The sequence below is a fragment of the Apium graveolens genome, chromosome 2, assembly GCF_009905375.1.
Source record: "Apium graveolens cultivar Ventura chromosome 2, ASM990537v1, whole genome shotgun sequence".
Classification (NCBI taxonomy): domain Eukaryota; kingdom Viridiplantae; phylum Streptophyta; class Magnoliopsida; order Apiales; family Apiaceae; genus Apium; species Apium graveolens.
The window spans coordinates 65,526,729-65,545,397 of record NC_133648.1 but is presented as its reverse complement, the minus strand read 5'-3'; the positions used below and the strand labels follow the sequence as shown (position 1 = coordinate 65,545,397).

At 35.6% G+C, this 18,669-nt stretch overlaps 3 protein-coding genes across 3 annotated transcripts; 2 read left to right on the top strand and 1 right to left on the bottom strand.

The window, feature by feature from the left end:
• The first annotated feature begins 40 nt into the window (after window positions 1-40).
• LOC141707477 (PHD finger-like domain-containing protein 5A) lies at window positions 41-13,206 on the top strand. Its single transcript, XM_074510658.1, has 2 exons — window positions 41-180; window positions 12,638-13,206. Exon 2 carries the CDS (start codon window positions 12,666-12,668, stop codon window positions 12,996-12,998), a length of 333 nt encoding a protein of 110 aa, XP_074366759.1. The 5' UTR covers window positions 41-180; window positions 12,638-12,665; the 3' UTR covers window positions 12,999-13,206.
• LOC141690344 (putative mitochondrial protein AtMg00860) lies at window positions 3,474-3,941 on the bottom strand. Its single transcript, XM_074495136.1, has one exon. The coding sequence runs from the start codon at window positions 3,939-3,941 to the stop codon at window positions 3,474-3,476; it is 468 nt and encodes a 155-aa protein (XP_074351237.1).
• Window positions 13,207-14,277: 1,071 nt separating the features above from the next.
• LOC141705970 (protein RESPONSE TO ABA AND SALT 1-like) lies at window positions 14,278-15,427 on the top strand. Its single transcript, XM_074508824.1, has one exon. It carries the CDS (start codon window positions 14,444-14,446, stop codon window positions 15,167-15,169), a length of 726 nt encoding a protein of 241 aa, XP_074364925.1. The 5' UTR covers window positions 14,278-14,443; the 3' UTR covers window positions 15,170-15,427.
• The last annotated feature ends 3,242 nt before the right edge of the window (window positions 15,428-18,669 follow it).

Below are 18,669 nucleotides of genomic sequence, written 5' to 3'. Positions count from 1 at the left end.
GGGTGTAATGTGACTTTCCCGTACATATTTATTTTTTCATCAAAATTGCTCTATTATTTATCTACTTAAAAATCACGAAGGAAAACCTCTAAAAAATTAAAAGTAAAAGCTCAAATATAGCCCGTGAAGTAATATACTCGGGTATCCTGTGAAAAATCAGCAGCAGCAGCAAAACCAAAGGTTAGAATCCTTTTTTAGCATTTCCATGTATGTATAATGTATGCATCTATCTTATATGTTGTTTATCTATCAGTTTCTGTTGCTACATACATCAATTTCAATCTAGGGTTTAGTTGTAATTACACCAATTGATGCCTAATTTTGCTTCAATTTCTGCTGTTTTTATAAATTATGTTGTTATTATATGTTCTTAATCTGTTTCGATTTAGATACTTAAGTTTGTTGCGAAAATTAGGCAATTTATATTCATTTTTAGTAGTGTATGTTGTGTTTGTACTTTGAAGTTTCATTGCATTCTAGGCTCTTCTCGTGTACTCGGTTGATTTATGAGTTAGGTCTTGCGAATGTGGTTTAGGAGTCCTGGTTTCAGCTCAGAATTTTGTTGGTGAAAATCATGTCATCATCTCACGTAAACACAATGCAATGAATTGATAACGGAACCCAACGAAAGATCATTAATAAGATAAATTAAAACAAATTAATGGAAAACAATAGAAGGAACTATTTGTTTATTTAGTTTATATAAGGATTTATATTTGAAGGGATCTCAATTTAATTTTCCATTGTGCTAGTGGTATTAGTGCATCCATGAATCAGTATTTTATTTTCATTTCGGAAGAAGCTTACTATTTTTCTATAAATAAATCATTATTTTAATTTCTATTCCGGAAGAAGCTCAATACTTTTATATATGAAAAGCTAGCGACATATATTTATAAAGATAAAATAGTTGGATGAAACTCCGTCATATGGTCAAGAACCAGTTCTAGAGATGCTGAATTAGATTGGTTGAATTTTATATAGGATTGAGGAATTTAGCAGTCAGGAGTTCTGAGGTTAGGGCCTATTGCTACTTGAGAGTTTGTGGGGCAGGATCATTCTGGGATATAGAGAGCTTAGTCTAGTGTTATGCTTGTGTGCATAGTAGTTTAATGCTTGATAGTGAAAAAAGTCTTACTATATATTGTTGTTACTTAGGTATAGATTTTATTGAATTTTATTATAAAGTTTAATTATATTAGTGGTAATGGTTCTTTGCAGTCGAGTCACCTTACGAGAGTAAAGTTTTTACAGTTAATCCATCCAAATTCACGTTTTCTTTGTTTTTCTGAAAATTCACTGTTTCCAATACTTGTCCTGCATCACTAAGGTAAATTAAACGCTAAAGAACCACTATCCCTACGATTTCCTAACCACAAAAGGGACAAAGTTACTTATTGCAATTCAGTAGAGAATAATCTCAACTTCAATTTAAGCCTCTAACAAAAAAAAATATACATCTCTTTTATAGGAGTATAATTCTATCTTCGACATTGTGGAACTAATCTTATCAATTATCTAGATTCCTAGTAAATAACTATTACCATATATCTAAATTCTATTTTTTTTCTTATCCAATATATATATATATTATATTCAAACCAATCTAATTGTATATATTAAATCACGCCGGCTTCAAAAATAGGTTGCAGTTTGGAAGTGTCGGGAATTGGTGGTTCCTGAATCTAGTTTTGTAACTGTTTTTGGTATTTTCTAGTTATATGAGAGATAATAGCTAGATATAGCAAAGAAACAGAGAGAAACAACAGATTAGAGGCAAAAACAGAGAGATAGAGTCAGAAATTGTAGAGAGAGAAACAAAACAGATAATAACTTGAAGAAGAAGATAGATTTTTAGAGAGAAACCCTAGAGAGAGAAGGGAGAGACTTGTGGAACAAGTTCCATTTCATAATATGCATACCTGATTTACAAAGTTCCTGTAGTATATATACTACTGTTAACAACTTCTGCAAGAGACTTGGTGGCAACAACCAGAATGAAATATATGGCCAATACCGGGTATATAAGCAGTGATTTCAAATCCAAGGTTAATCGTACTCTGGCAACTTTACGTAGGGCAGAGTTTGGTTTTTTGGGGGTGATAGTGGAAAAGTTGACAGATAAGTCACCCTTACTGACACTCTACAGAAACGTACATGAGATTTTCACCTCATACGGCTCCTCGTTCAATTCTTTCGAAGTCATTGGATCCTTTTACGCGTTCGACATAGTAAAGTACTTATATGACATAGTAAAGGGAGAGACATAGTAAAGTACTTAACTACCCTTACTACTTATATGACCTCCAATACTCCTTACTACTACTATATTGCTGTACTGCTATCCTGACAACCCTTCCCCCTTCAAATGAACCATGTCCTCATGGTTGTCTTGTATAACACCACTAGAGTTGTCAGTAGAGGTGGCCAGACGAACGTGCCGTGCGTGCCGTGCCGAATTTTCGGCGGACCGTTTTTTTTAACTATGAACTCGTAAACGGCCCGTACGACAGGACGAGCCGTGCCGGGTTCGGGCCGGTTTGACAAACGGCAACTCGTGGACGGCTCACGATTTACACGAGTCAGACGAATTTGACGATTTGCTGCCACGTGTGAACTGTGGAGTGGAGACGGCGAGCTGGGCATGCCGAGTTTGGCGAGCCGATTTACACGAGCTATATTTTTTTTTTTAATTAAGGTGTAATAGACATCCAGGTGGTACAAGTGCAAGCACAACACAACATAAATAATTGATTATTTTAATTTGTCAGCTTTTACATGATCACATCTCACGTGTTTAATATAATAATAATTAAAATTATTTATTTTAATCAAAGAACAGAATGAATCAAGTGCAAGTGTATATGAATCAAGCTGTGTATATGAATCAAGCTGGAGGTTCAATTCGCGGGCCGGTCCGAGCTGCGTGCCGGTTCAGAACCGCGTGCCGGTTCCGGGCCGGTTCCGGTTCAACAAAGTCTAATTCGTGCTCGCTTCGTCTAAATACACGGTTTGTGCCGAATATTGAATCGGCACGTGACGAGCGAGTTATACGAGTTTTTGGCGAGCCGAATCACGATCGTGCCGAGCCAAACCGTTCGTTTGGCCACCTCTAGTTGTCAGTATCTGCATGTTGTTCATGCATTCTGGAAAGAGCATCAGCTACAGTATTCTCCTTGCCCTTTCTGTCGAGTATAGTATAGTTGTACCCTAGGAGCTTGCTGACCCATTTCTGCTGCAATGAATTGCTTATCTTCTGTTCAGTCAAGAACTTAAGTGCCTAGTGATCTGTTTTTATATCAAAATGCTTATCCATCAGATAAGGTGACCATTTTTTAACAGCTGAAACCACAGCCATTAATTCTTTTTCATAGGTTGACATTGCTTGTCCCTTAACCCCTAATGCTTTACTAAAAAATGCCAGTGGTCTGCCTTCTTGAGTGAGCACTGGCCCAACGCCCGTGTTAGAAGCATCAAGGCTTGGAAAAATCTGGCAACTTTAACACAGGAATGCTTGCCAAGGCATTCTTTAACATCACAAAAGCTTCAATAGCCTTCTCATTCCAAAGGAAATTATCCTTTTGTAATAGCATGGTTAAAGGTTTGGCAATGGTGCTATAATCTTTAACAAACTTCCTATAGTAACCACTTAACCCTAGAAATCCCCTCAAAGCCTTCAAACTTCTAGGTACTGGCCAAGCTAGCATATCCTTCACCTTGTTACCATCTACTGCCACACCTTCTCCTACACCTTCTCCTGAAATCACATGACCCAGATATGCCACCTGAGGTTGTAGAAATTCAAATTTAGGCATCTTAGCAAACAACTTCTGTTTCCTCATAACCTCAAATACCAACTGCAGTTGCTTCAAATGCTCCTTTTCATTCTTTGAGTAGATTAGGATATCATCAAAGAAGACTAATGTGAATTTCCTGAGCATGGTTGTCACGTCGATGAGTCGAGGCGAGTCGACGGACCTCCCGCTAGTCGACTAGTCGTGGACTAGTCGTAGACTAGTCGACAAAAAAATAATATATTATTATAAATTAAAAATACAATATACATATATATATACACACACACAAATGTATATATATTATGTATTTTAGATTTCTAAGTTCTAGGTTTTAAGTTCCAACTCATTCCACAATGTTTTATTTCTGATTGTAAGGAATTAAGAATCCAACACTTGGAGAGAATGATTAAAAAGCTAGAAGATCTAACAAATGATAACAAAGAAAAGTACTTGCAATCATCTAACAATTTAGTACAACAAAAAAAAGTACTTGCAATCATGTGAAATATGTAACAATTATTCAATAACAATTGTCTGATACAACTGTGATTTGATGTGGTAGTGCAGCATGTAAAAAAAAAATTATGCAGTAAAAAATATATAAACTGAGCAGCTCGACTAGTCGACGACCAGGCGACCGAAATATCGACATTCAGCTAGTCGACATGTTGAGTCGACCTCCAAATACTGCTTAGTCGACTAGTCGTCAACTAGTCGCGACTAGTCGACCGACATGACAACCATGTTCCTGAGATAAGGAGCAAAAACTTGGTTCATTAAACTCTGAAAAGTGGCAGGGGCATTAGTAAGGCCAAAAGGCATTACTGTGATTTCATAATGTCCCAAGTGTGTTCCAAAGGCTGTCTTCTCTATGTCTTTTTCTTTCATCCTGACTTGGTGGTAATCAACTCTAAGGTCAAGTTTAGAGAATACCTTAGCCTCACTCAACTCATCTAACAGCTCTTCAATCAAAGGAATAGGAAACTTGTTTTTGATGGTTAAGGAGTTTAACTTCCTATAGTCTATACAAAACCTCCAACTGCCATCCTTGTTCTTCACCAAGAGAATAGGTGAAGCAAATGGAGAACTACTTGGTCTAATGACTCCTGAATCCAACATCTCCATTATAAGTTTTTCCACCTCATTCTTCTGATCAAAGGAGTTCCTGTAGGGTCTGATATAGAAGGGTTGTGATCCTTCTTTTAGTTCAATTGAATGCTCAATTCCCCTATGTGGAGGTAATCCCTCTGGTGGCTGAAAAATATCATCATATTGCTTCAAGAGCTGCTGCAATTCCTGAGAACAACCTGATTCTCCATCACCAACTGGCTTTGCATTTAACTGAGGATTTGCATAAATGACATACATGAGCCCATGTTCCTGTCTTTCACAACTCCTTACAAAATCTTTGGCAGACATCTGCTGTAGGCTGGGCTTCTCAGGTTTGTTGTTTCCTTGTAGTGTTACAACTTTACCTTCTTTCTCGAATTGTAACAACAGACTCTTAAAGTCAAAAGTCACTGGTCCCGATGAACCTAACCAGTCCACACCCAACACTAGATCATAACTTCCCAAGGGCAGAGTCCTGATAGATGTTTGAAACTCTTGATCTCCTACCTTCCAAGTGAAGTTTGAGCATTCATGTTTACTAACCAAGTGATTACCATTAGCCACCAGTACTTGCATTGGTACTGTTTCAACTACTTCACACCTCAATTTTACTGCAGTCTTTTCATCCAGAAAACTGTGGGTGCTTCCTCCATCCACCATATTGAAAATTCCTTGTTTCCTCTTGTACCAGGAAGAGTGATAGCCTGATTGTTGTAATCTCCTTCTATAGCATGAACTGAAACTCCCATGGTAAGTGTATAATCTGACTCTTTTTCCTTTATCATTGCTTCCTTTGCAGGATGCTCCAAAACACTCTCCTTAAGTATTCTTTCAGTCAGCTGCTGCTTCTTGTCACAGTGAATATCCTTGGTACTCCTGATTAAGCCTTGATTGCTAGTCTTTCCTTCTACAGCCTCAAGTGATGTCTCAGGTCCTGTGCTCTGCATCTGAGATAGTTTTCCCTTAACAGCTACCACAGAATCTAATTTTCCTGGATGTGTCTAGCCATTCTTCTTACTGTGCCCAAGTTTACCTTCCATCACACAGTATCTAGCTCTTTTGAAGGCCCCTTCCATACTGCTGGGACTCAACAGCTTCATAACTTGCTTAATCTCTTTCTGAAGACCACTTACAAAGCATTCTATGTAGTACTCTTCAGTTAATTGTGGCATCCTAACCTTCAACTATCCCATATACTCTGCAAATTGTTTACAGTACAATTCTACAGACTCCTCCCGTTTCAGGTTTTTAAACCTTTCAAACAACAATTCATTTTCTCACACCAAACCTTGCTGTAAATTGACTACAGAAGTCTGACCAGTTCAACTCCAATTTTCCAATAGCATACTCTTATACCAACTCTTGGACACTCCTTCAAGATGCATTCCAACAATCATTACCTTCTTACTATTTTGAATTCCAAATATTTCATAGTAGAGTTCATAATCTTCAATCCATTCAGCTACTCCTTTACCTTCAGCATATCGGGGAAAATTCAACTTGAGGTGTCTAAGAGTCTCTAATGCCTCATTTTCCCAAAGACTGCCGACTACACTCTTTGATCCTCCAAAAGGATTGATGAACTCATTATTTTTGCTGTTTTGATCCTGCACCTTCAACACTGCTAAGTTGACTAACTCTTCAATCATCTGTAGTTTAGCATTAGTCCTTTCCGTATACATCTGGATCTGTTGTTGCATTTGTTGCAACATCTCATCATATTGCTCTCCTTCAAATTCAGATCTACAGGAGGATTGCAATGTCCTATAATAGCTCATCCTCACAGACAATTACTCAAACACCTGTGAAGCAACACTACAACTCCACAGAACTGTAATTACTTCACAACAGAGATCCTTTCTTCACTAACAACAGCTAATAACAACTACTTGAATGAAAACGAGTTCACACATCTTAAACATCTTAAGTTCTAGCTATTAACAATCGAATTTTAACAGATCTAAAGAGATAAGCTAGAAACAGACACCTGATCACTTTCTGAGAAATTTCTGAACTTGCAGCTGAGATTACTGCATCACCTAGCTCGATCTGCTCGAGTGTTGAACACATCAAAAGCAGTATAAGATCAAATCTGATGCTCTGATACCAATTTGTCAGGAATTGGTGGTTCGTGAACTAGTTTTGTAACTGTTTTTGGTATTTTCTAGTTATATGAGAGAGAGATAACAGCTAGATATAGCAAAGAAACAGAGAGAAACAACAGATTAGAGGCAGAAACAGAGAGATGGAGTCAGAAATTGTAGAGAGAGAGACAGAACAGATAATAACTTGAAGAAGAAGATAGATTTCTAGAGAGAAACCCTAGAGAGAGAAGAGAGAGACTTGTGGAACAAGTTCCATTTCATAATATGCATACCTGATTTACAAAGTTCCAGTATTATATATACTACTGCTAACAACTTCTGCTACAAGTAAAGACATAGTAAAGTACTTAACTACCCTTGCTACTTATATGACCTCCAATACTCACTACTACTATACTGCTGTACTGCTATCCTGACAGAAAGGGACATCCCCCTCCCAGCAAAACATGGATTTGATAAAGAAAAGCGAGCTTAAAAATCAGTTTCTTCGTTCCCAAATTGCTTATCAAACTGTATTGAAGCATCAATTAAACTCTATATGAAGGCCTTACCTCAAAATTACTGTCCCAAAAGGTCATAGAATAAGGACAGGGCATCTAATGGCATTAACCACCATATGACAATCAGTTTCAAGTATATTAGTTTTGTTCGTATCATTGATCCCCTCCTGCTACTTTTTAATCCAGCCTAGCGCCTCCTTACCTCCCAGTCTGCGACCATCTCTACGAAATGAGGATCTACATCACCATCATAAGGCATAGCATAAGCCCTGATCACCCCTGTTTCTGTATCTCGAGACTCGAGCAATTCAACCCATACCATATATTGACTTGGCTCAAATTGTGGCAGCATCGGGATTGACCTTAGGACGATTATCCCCTGGTTTCCTCCAGATTCCAACATATCCACCTGTGTAATGTTTCCCAAGGTAAAATCTCGTTATTTTGGAGACTTCTCAACTGTGAAAGGTAATCCTCTGCAATGTGTAATCACGCCAAACACTGACCATTTAGTGTTTCAAACTAGCTCATTCGAGCTCTCCTTACTGCCCAACAGACCACAGCTACCAAAGGAGCCATGTCCCCTTTTTTTGACATAACATACTCAAAAAGTCTACCAAAATTATTAGCATTATGGCGTGTAAAACTCAGTACTGCAATTGCCAAGCATGTATTAGCAAATGTTCAGTGAACTAGTAGCCAAGGAACTAAAAGGACAAACATTGTTAACCTCCAGTCTCCTCCCCTAAAGCTTAGTTAAAGTTGGAAGGCAACCTGAACTAGCCCTCAATAACGAATTCCTTACTACTGGGGGTATACTAAGTTTCCATGTCTTCTTCCAGAATCCAGAATTATCAATATAGTTACATCTTCTATAAGCCTTTTATATGCACTTTTGACTGAATATACTCCATAGTCCATATGCTACCAGAGTCCGGTACCACCCATCTTTTTATCACCCTATGATAGAGGAATGTTGTAGACTAATTGTTTGTCCCACTGGTCAAAAAAATTCCAATAATGTCTACATCCCAGCTTATAGCTCCTACGACCATCAAGCTCTTAATGTTTATCCCCTCCAAACCTATATGATTTGATTAAACATAAAGTTGTACGTTGAAGGGAATCCCCTGCTTCCCCAAAACAATATTAATACAACCACTTACCTAGCTCCTTTTAGCCGAGTCCGTCTCTCTAGGACCCCTCCAGATATAATGTGGGTTTTGTCCTAATTTGAGCATCAAGGAAAGTCCCTTTTGGGTAATTACTTCTAATTGGTTAAAATTAACTTTAATGAGATATTGCCATTAACTTTATTCTTAAATAGTAATATGAAGTACATATTAGTGCTTTCGTAATTTCTTTTTTGTTTAACATCATGTGCCCGTCGAGCGGCTTGCCTGTCAACTATCACAGTGTAATGCGACTAGTATAAAATAACATATGAAACTTGATGTTTGTAAGAGTATGTGTTTGTTGTATTGACTTGCGTGCAAAGACGCAACAGATGTAGGGCTTGGGTTTTATGTACGTTGTGGAAAAAGGCCTACTTCGGAGTTGGATGTGGTTTGTTGGTTTGGTGGATAATAAATGTAACTGTAAGAGGTTAGAGTCTGTAGGGATGAAGTGTAATATCCCAAGTCATTTTGATTATATAATATAATAAAGTGCTTTTATTACATTATTCGACTTGTTTGAATAATAATAATACTTAGTATGAAATTTTATTTTATTTTATTTTGAGTGTTGGTTTGCTTCTTTGGATCGAAGCTCCCATAAAATTTAACTACAAGTCAGGCCCGAAATTAATCGAGGGCCAAAGAAAATGAACGAAAGAAAGAGAAACACGGAAAGATTAAGAGGAATGAGAATAGAGGGTTGGATGCCCAAGAAAGAAAAGATGAAATTTTGAACTAATTCAAAGAGCCAACATGTATTAGCCCCATATTATGCCATGCTATTTTGTTATGCAAAGCTAATGTGTGCATATATAGAGAAATAAGGGAACCTTCACTTTAATCCCCTCGATGTGGGACAAGTGAATTTAGTTCAATGAAACAACAAGTGTTCCAAGTGCACTAATTGTGATCCTAAATAGATCCCACACATGCTTATATAGAGAATGTTAGACAACTAGTTTCACACTCTTTCGATTTGGGACGAAATACTATCATGTTTTAAACATCCAAATACATTTTAGTGCCTTCTGTTTTTCTTGCATTTTAAAAATTTTGAACTAATTTTTCCTTGCATTAGTAATGCTCCAAATATTTTATATTCTTAACATTATTTCGGTTGTAGAGCCAAATAAAAATTGATATGATTTCAATACTTAAAACCCAAGTCCCTTAAATAGAGCGGAGATGTGGTTCTTTTCAAAACTCCCTCGATGTGGGATAAATTTGAACTTGCCTTTCAAAGTTGTGAACTCTCAACTCAAAACCACCCATTGTGTGAGTTATATAGAGTTGTAGCAAGTCTTAGAATCATAATCTAGTCAATGTGGGACTAGATAACTAGTTCAGATCAAACTCTAAATCTAGTTATCTTGATAAAAAGAATTTTTAGCTTATTTAAGTATATTGACTTAGAGAAGTCGAGTGAAATCCTTTTTACACTTGTTAAAAATAAATTACTTGCCACCCCTTCCTTTATATAGGTTCCTTTATATAGGAGATGAGTATAGCCTTGTGTCTATTCACTCTCGATGTGGGAACCAAGAATGTCAAGAGTTAACTAAGGCTTGTGCTGCCCCAAGCCTTGCTTTTATAGATGAGATGGGAGTGAGTCTCTTCAAAACATAAGCAATGTGGGACTTGGGATGTAAGAGCATATGAGAATGTCATAGTTCCACATTGAGGAGAAAATATAAGATAAACTAGAATAAATGGGGAAGTCTTTAGCATACTTGTGGCCAAGGCGCAAGTGCACTTGTGTGCACCATGCCTTGAGCAAGCTTTGAGGTTGTTGTGTGCAGGGCTTGCCTTTGGGGTTACTTGTCCGCTTTTGTGACTTGTCTTGAGAGATGAAAAAAAAATTATTTTTTTAAAACTTGTCAAATTGAGTACCACATCGAAAAAGAAAAGAAGTAGCAAAGTTTCACTACCTATAAGATAATGAAGTGGGTTATTTTTAAAGAGGGTGGAAGAAGCTAAAAGAAAAACTTCTAAGTTGGTAAGTCTTCTTACGCCCTCCTCTATTATTTTTTTATTATTATTTATAGTAATTTGTATTAGTTAATTTAAGTAAATATTAGAATTTACTTGGTAAGATTTAGATTTTAGTTAAATAATAAAAATTATGTCACTTAGAATTGTGAATGATGTTGTTAGGGTACTAAGTCAAGAATAAAGGGACTTGAGACTCGAGAATGAAATTGTATTAGAAGTTGTATTAAAAGCGATTTAAGGTAAGTATATACTGTACTATTCCACTGTTGATGTTTTGATCTTTAAATGATGATTGATTTGATTCGACTGATGATTTACTGGAAAAAAATGAGTATTCTTGCACTGATACTTGATGAACTGATGATGATGCTTTCTTTTGGAAGCAAGCTAAACCAATTGTTTAGCTGGCCGGGATCCCAACTTGGTGAACTTGATGAATTGATGAACTTATCGTGCTTGAATATTCCGTTTTAATCTTGCGAGAACTATTATGTTAAGATGAACTCTTGATGATCGTGATGAGCTTTCGATGACTCTCTTGTTTAAAGTTGTTTATTTTATTGGATGATTTGAAATTCTGGTTTCTAGATAAACTTCAGTTGAAATATACGATATATGCTTACCGAGCTTTATGAGCTCACTCTTTTATGTCACTAACTTTCACGGGAAAGAATTTCGGAGAAGGATGTTCGGGAAAGGATAAAAATGTGATGAACTAAGGTTTTAGTGGATGACGAGAAATATGTAGTATAATAATGAAAAAAAAATTATGTAATAGACTTATGTTTGTACCAGTTAGGGTCTTAAAATGTATCGTAAACTTTTGTTATAGACTGAAAATGTTGTACGAATTTTTATATTATTAATTAAGTTTATGGTTATGTAAGCATATAACGAGTTTGTAGTTAGCTTGGCGTCCCCGGGTCGGGTTCCTGAGGTTACCCCGAGGTCGGGGGCGTCACATGAATAAAGGGGGTTATAATAAAAAGTGCTTGGCGCCATGGGCGCGGGCCCATAATTCTTGCTTTTACCCATTTATTGAATCAAAAAGGGAGAGGCATTGTATCTTATATTCTAGATACAGGATTGACGATTCAACCCTCTGGTTTATGCGTGCTTGAACCAGTAGCTCTTTAGTATATGTAGAGATCAGGTTTTGAACCGGCCACCAAACACTACTAGGCTACTAGCTATTTTACCCCAACAAAATTGGCATCTAACTTATCTTGTCACTAAGCCAAGATATCCTGCTTTCTGGTTTGGGCAAGTCAATTTTCTTGGCTAGAATTAAGGGAAGTCCCCTTTTTAGGATTTCGGACAAAAGTAGTTTTCAGTTTATTGTGAATAATGCTATAGTTACAGTCTCACGGTAAGCAGCATAATCATATCTTTTATATACATTCACTTAAAATTAGGAGTGAAATAGCTCAAAAGTCTTAGTTTTAGATATGCATGAAAAATAACAGAATGTAAATAAACAATTAGCATGTTTTTATATATTGTGGTGCAATGTGTTTTTGTTATGCAGTTTTCCTGAAAATGTTTTATGACCCTTTTGAAAGCGTTCATATATCCATGCCTGTGCTTGTTGGTTTGACTATCCTATTGTCTGACTTAACTAATTATTGAAGCAATTATTTGGGCAGAAATGAACTGCAGTAGATCAATTTCTGTTATTGGTCCTGGGTGGTTTAAAATGTAATTTTGTAATTATAGTCAAAAATTCTAATAACGAATTAAGTTCTTCATGAAATTTTATTACAACTGCATAATTCTTATAGAATGTGGTATAACTGGAAACATTTCTAGCCAGATTAAGTGTCTTGGTAACTGATCTAGTCGTTGTCTGTTTTTAAATTCAGAGTTGGTAATTATTAATCATTATTTATCACCGCATCTCTTTTGTTTCCTTGAATGTGAACATACTTAAATTGTATTTTCAATTATGCCTGCAGAGCAACTTGAGAAAGCTTTAGAGAAAGAATGGCCAAGCATCATCCCGATTTGATTATGTGCCGTAAGCAACCAGGAATTGCTATAGGACGTTTATGCGAGAAATGTGATGGCAAGTGTGTAATATGTGATTCATATGTTCGTCCTTGTACACTTGTTCGGGTATGTGATGAGTGCAACTACGGATCTTTCCAGGGGAGGTGCGTTATATGCGGAGGGGTAGGAATTTCTGATGCATATTACTGCAAAGAGTGCACTCAGCAGGAAAAAGACAGAGATGGGTGTCCCAAAATAGTAAATTTGGGAAGTGCTAAAACAGATCTATTCTATGAAAGGAAAAAATATGGATTTAAGAAGAGATAAATCTTGGTAATAACACTTTATTTCCTTTATTAAAGAACTAGTCCTATGTGATTCACATGAAAAAAAGGCTCAACCTTAAGAATTTTCCAGAAACCCTCTTTATTTGCATTTATTCCAGTTCATTTGGTTAATTTCGAGTTATGAGAATGTTGTTGCACTCAATTTGAACTATACATATCTATGTTATTGTAGTTCGACCATATTTATATGTTGCATTGCGTGAATTGATTATTAGGTCTGTCTTGGGAAGGCAAGTCATTTTGTAGTGTAATACATTTAGGGTGCATGCATTTGTGTAAGATAAGCATGAATTGAGCCACAGACTTCTCTCTTGATGTTTATCTGACTGTATGGAGTAGTTGAGGTTAATGTTAAATACTACAGAGAAAGCATGGATAATGATCCCGCACCTCATCTATAATGTCAGTGTTTGGGACTCTTTTCGATGGCTTATGCACTCAAGGACAAACAACTGGGCCCTCACTATAAGCCCAAGTTGTTCAGTTCGTGCCCATATCTCTCCATTTTTGGCTGGAAATTCTTTGTAATTCAAGTCTAAGGATTATTTTAAATGACTTTTTTCAAGTAACTGATTTTCATCAATTTTACATACTTTTAACTATTTCTATTGAATTTATTGGAATTCCAGGTGACTTCTCATAGGGTTATTAGATTTTATGTCAAATCTTGTGAAAGAAAGACGATTTTTTTACAAGTTATGTAGTTATAGATTAAAAAAAAGGTTATTAAGGTCATTCTCTTTTAAAGTCCTTTATGAATAATGCAATACTTGTAAAATAAAGGTTCTAGACTTTTAAAAAATCTTGATTGAATAACACTGTAGGTTATAGATTCTTTAATGTTAAAATTGAATAATTTATGATTATTATAATTTTTAAATCTTTTGATACTATATATATTACATCCTACATATTTCATTTTGTAGGGGTAAAACTGTTTTCATAAGAAAAAGTTCAAATTTTGACTAAATTTATCTGTGTGACAAAGTTATATGAAAAGAAATTAGAGGTCAATCACAAAAATTAAATAAATTTAAACATTGTTAGATGATGTGGTCGTGGGAATACAGTAAGCTTTTAGGTGATAACGTCAAAAATGCCCCCTTACAAAGAATGCATACCAGAAAACCCCAAATTTAAGTTACTGGAGTGAACTGTGTGATTAATGCTGTTTCCTGTTGGTAACTCCCAAAAAAGTTAGTATTGCATGCATGCGTACACTTGTCACCATGCTCCCCAATTTTCAATATAACACTAGAAGCATCTCATCCTACACCTTCCACTTGTAAACAGTTAACTGTCTACACCTAGGTATCTTCGCAATTAAGTATAGTAGACACACATTAGCAACCTATTTTTGTGTGTATTTAGTAAACAGCTTCATAGGCAATACTGCTGCAGCATCATACTTACCTATCTCTCTCAATGTCTTCTAGCAACTCTCCAGCTGCAGGGCCAAGCAGGAACAATATTTCCTGTTCTACAGACTTTGAAACATTTCTTCAAGGCTGGTTAGTCCGTCAACAACATTTCTATCAACTACTTCAAACCACCCTCGAAAACATTCACCAACATGATGAAGATGATCTTACTGTCTTGGTCTCTAAGGTTTTATCTCACTACCATCTCTATTACGAAAGAAAATCAGAAATGGCAACTCACAATGTTTTCATTGTGTTTTCTCCAACCTGGTTTACACCGTTTGAGAAAACCTTCTTTTGGGTCGGAGGGTTTAGGCCTAGCTTGGCCTTTAAGGTGATGGAGACGGTGATTAAGAATGAGGACTTGACGGAGCAGCAACGACAACGTATGAATATGTTGAAGGATAATGTGGCAAGAGAGGAAGCTGATGTAGCTAAAGAGATGGCGTCTACTCAGGAGAAAGTGGCTATTGATCAGGCAATTATGGAAGCGGTGAAGAAGATGGAGAATTTGGTTGATGGTGAGATTGTTGAGGTTGATACTGTACTGAGAGGATTGAGGACGAGTATGGAAACGGTGTTAACATGGGCTGATTCTCTGAGAGTTGCAACAGTGGGGAAGGTGACTCAGATTTTAAGTCCGGTTCAGTGTATCGAGTTTTTGGCTGCAGCTACTAAGCTTCACCTTCGAGTTCGGACAAGGGGAATGCAGCTAACAGGCAGGAACTAGGCCCTAAAAATTCCAAGAAAGTTCGCGAGCTTTTGGGCTATCTATGTTGGTGCAAGTGTGTTGGTTGTCAAGTGTCTTGATATGAAATGTGTTGCTTTTTCTTTGTTGTATAATTGTCTGGCATGACAGTTTCACTTCCTTTCTTTTGTACACTTGTTTTTGGCCCCAAAATTTTCTGTCTTGCTTCCCTTAGGACTATCAATTGTGTTCTGTTTTCGTGTAGACTTGTTTCACCCCCTAATTGGTTTTTTTTCTTTTATTGAATAATGCTAGATTCACAAAATTATTTATAATTTTTTTTATAAAATGGGCATGTGGTAGGTGTTGATTGAAATGAGGCTCTATTCACATCAACAGCTCAATTAAAACATATTTTGTGCATGTAGTGCTTTTTATTGACACAGTTGATCGTGAATGAAAATATGAACATGTAGTTAATTAAGGGCATGGTTTAAATAACATATCATCTCTAAATCATTAGATGATAACATATTCAAATTTAGATCGTTTATTTTATCATTTAACTATTTAGAGATGATATGTTACTTAAACAGTCTCATATGATGTCAACTAGACCTTAATTAGATTTTATATATAGAAAAGTAATATCTAGTCAAAATATTAATATTATGCATGATTAGATTGTTTATGAAAATGAGAATAAAAAAATTAGAATTAATGGCACTAATGAAAAAAAAATGAAAATGAGAATAAAACATCATACAATCGAAATGGAAATGCATCATGCATTTCAATCATCATCATATATATATATATACGGGAATCATATATATATATATATATATATACGGGAATGATCAAATACAAACTAAAATTATAATAGAAACTACGAACTAATCTAAGCCATTAGATCTACATAATCTAATGGTCCCCCTAAATCACCCCACTCAACTACTCTGCACCCTCCCACACCCAATTTTAGTTTTTTCCCTCCATTTTTAATTTGATTTTTCCCGTCAAATCGTAAGTTTTTTTTTTTAAATTCGATTTCACTATATTTTTCTACATCTCTCAACAATCGATTTACATATCATATGTTTTATATTTCGAATTAGTTTTTTTAAAAAAATTATTTAGTTTCTAGTTTCTATTCTAAATTGATTTCTATTGAAGTAGCCCCTATATATGGTTTGACGGGAAAAATCAAATTAAAAACGAAGGGGAAAAACTGAAATTGGGTGTGGGAGGGGTGCAAAGTAGTTGGGTGGGGTGATTTAGGGGATCATTAGATTAGGTAGATTTAATGCTTAAATTTATTCCTAGTTTATATTTTAATTTTAGTTTGTATTTGATCATTCTCATATATATATATATATAGCAAAATTTCAATACATAAAATGAGATTACGACTCATAAACACATTAACCTTGAAATAAAATTCTGCATCATTAATTTGGACAAAAAGAATAAAAAATACAATACTATAAGATGAAGAGTACATGGTCATTTGGTTTACCTATCACCTCAAGAAGAATTGTATCATCTTTATCAACTTGTATTTTACTATTTCAACCCATTTCCCCCATTCAGAACCATCCTCATCTATGCCTACAAAATGCTTTATTTGCGTCACGCCCTGGATCTCTTCTGGAATTGAGTCTACCTTGGATGTGCCACCTTCTGACGAAAACCCAATTCTTAGCACCTTGATGATCCTGGTCAGCAAGCACGGTAACGCTTTCCCCCCGCTTTCCCCGTGACTTGTAAGAGTGACTACGATTCTGTTTGGAATTACTATAAAATTGTCGTGCGGTTAGAAAAATTGTGGATGGAAAAAGTGTTTTTAAAAAAAATCAGATGTAAACAATGACTTTGTAAAATTGATCGCCATAATATTAAGAGTTATAAATGTTTAATTTTTAATTAAGCGAGGTGCCCAATTAAGCAAATTTTGTCATCTCCCTCTCCTGGCCCTGGTTCACGCTTCTGCCTATCATCACAACTGCTACTTCCATACACTTTTTTTTTCTCATTTCCTTGAATTTCTAGATACAAGAAATAGATAACCGGTACACTTGAAGACAATAGACGTGACCAAGGTCAGAAAGGTACATAAAGTCATTAATAGTTCCGTTTGATAAAATATGGTGAGAAGTGAGAAGTAGGGTTTATTATAATAAAATTTGTTCTCAATTATTATAAAATATTCTAATAATAAAACTATTATAATAATGAAAATATCCAATAATATTATATTATTTTATATGTTGACATCCTATATTGAATCGGTAGTTTGTCAATCAAGAGACAGAGCCACGTAATCAAATAAATTCAAAAGCTGTAACACCAAATTCAAGTGCATCCAGATAAATCCAAAAATAGAGTTATCAATCCAAACAAATCAAAAACTTTCAAACGAATCCAAAGATACAACAACAAAAGAGAACGCAGCAACAAAAGAGAATTCGTTCAAAGACGCAGCAACCCAAGAGAAAATAAAACAATCAAATAACCAAAGTAACAAATCTGCAACCATCGAAAACAATACCAAAACTGCATGCGAAACTGAATCCAAATTCAAAACCAAACTCCATAACCAACCCAATACAAATTCCAAATAACTGAATCCAAGTCAACAAATTGTATCAAATCCTCAATCAAGTAAAAATTGCATCCCAATTTAAATTGTATTCAAATCTAATTAAATCCCCCAAAGGGTCAATGTGCCTATAACACCAGATCAACTAAATCAATATGCCTAGAGCACAAAATAAACTTAATCAATCCCTGCGAAGGGCCAATGTGCCTAGAGCACTAAATAAACTGAATCAATCCCTCAAAGGATCAATGTGTCTAGAGTATCAAATAAACTAAACAATCCCTCGTAGGACCAATGTGCCAAATATACTAAACTAATATACCTAGAGCACTAAATAACATACACCAATCCCACGAAGGACCATTGTGCCTAGAGCACCAGATAAAATAAAATAAAAGGAGGAGAAATATACAGATGTGCCTAGAACTACCCCCATAATCAACACGAGAAAGGAAAGGAAGATGAGAGAGAAAGAAAAGAAAATAAACATTATCAAGGAGCCAATATCTTCAAAACGAGACCGAGAGTGTGTATTAGAGTCTCAACAAAAACCAGTAGAAAAATTATATGAAAATTTCAACCAGAACCAGCAGAAAAGTTGTATGAGAGTCTCAACCAAAACCAGCGGAGAAAAAAAAACTTCATCCAAAATCAAGTACCCATGAGAAATCCAACCAAATCAAAGAAAAAAAATAGTCATGATTAAAACTCAAAATCATCCAGAAAAAGGAAAAAAATGATTTGAATAAGAAGAAGAAGAAGACAAGAAGAAAAAATAATTATAACACATGTTTTAAACTCAACATGTGGAACACAACCCGATATAACTCATCATTAACCTATCCCGGATCGAATCATAGATTTTGATATCATAATAAAGTATAGAGAAGAGAGAAAAGTCGGGTTTTATTATAATACTGACTTGTTCTCAATTACAATA

Coding starts and splice junctions, on each gene's coding strand:
- LOC141690344 (XM_074495136.1), bottom strand. CDS start 3,941: ATGCTCAGGAAATTCACATTAGTCTTCTTTGATGATATCCTAATCTAC.
- LOC141707477 (XM_074510658.1), top strand. CDS start 12,666: ATGGCCAAGCATCATCCCGATTTGATTATGTGCCGTAAGCAACCAGGA.
- LOC141705970 (XM_074508824.1), top strand. CDS start 14,444: ATGTCTTCTAGCAACTCTCCAGCTGCAGGGCCAAGCAGGAACAATATT.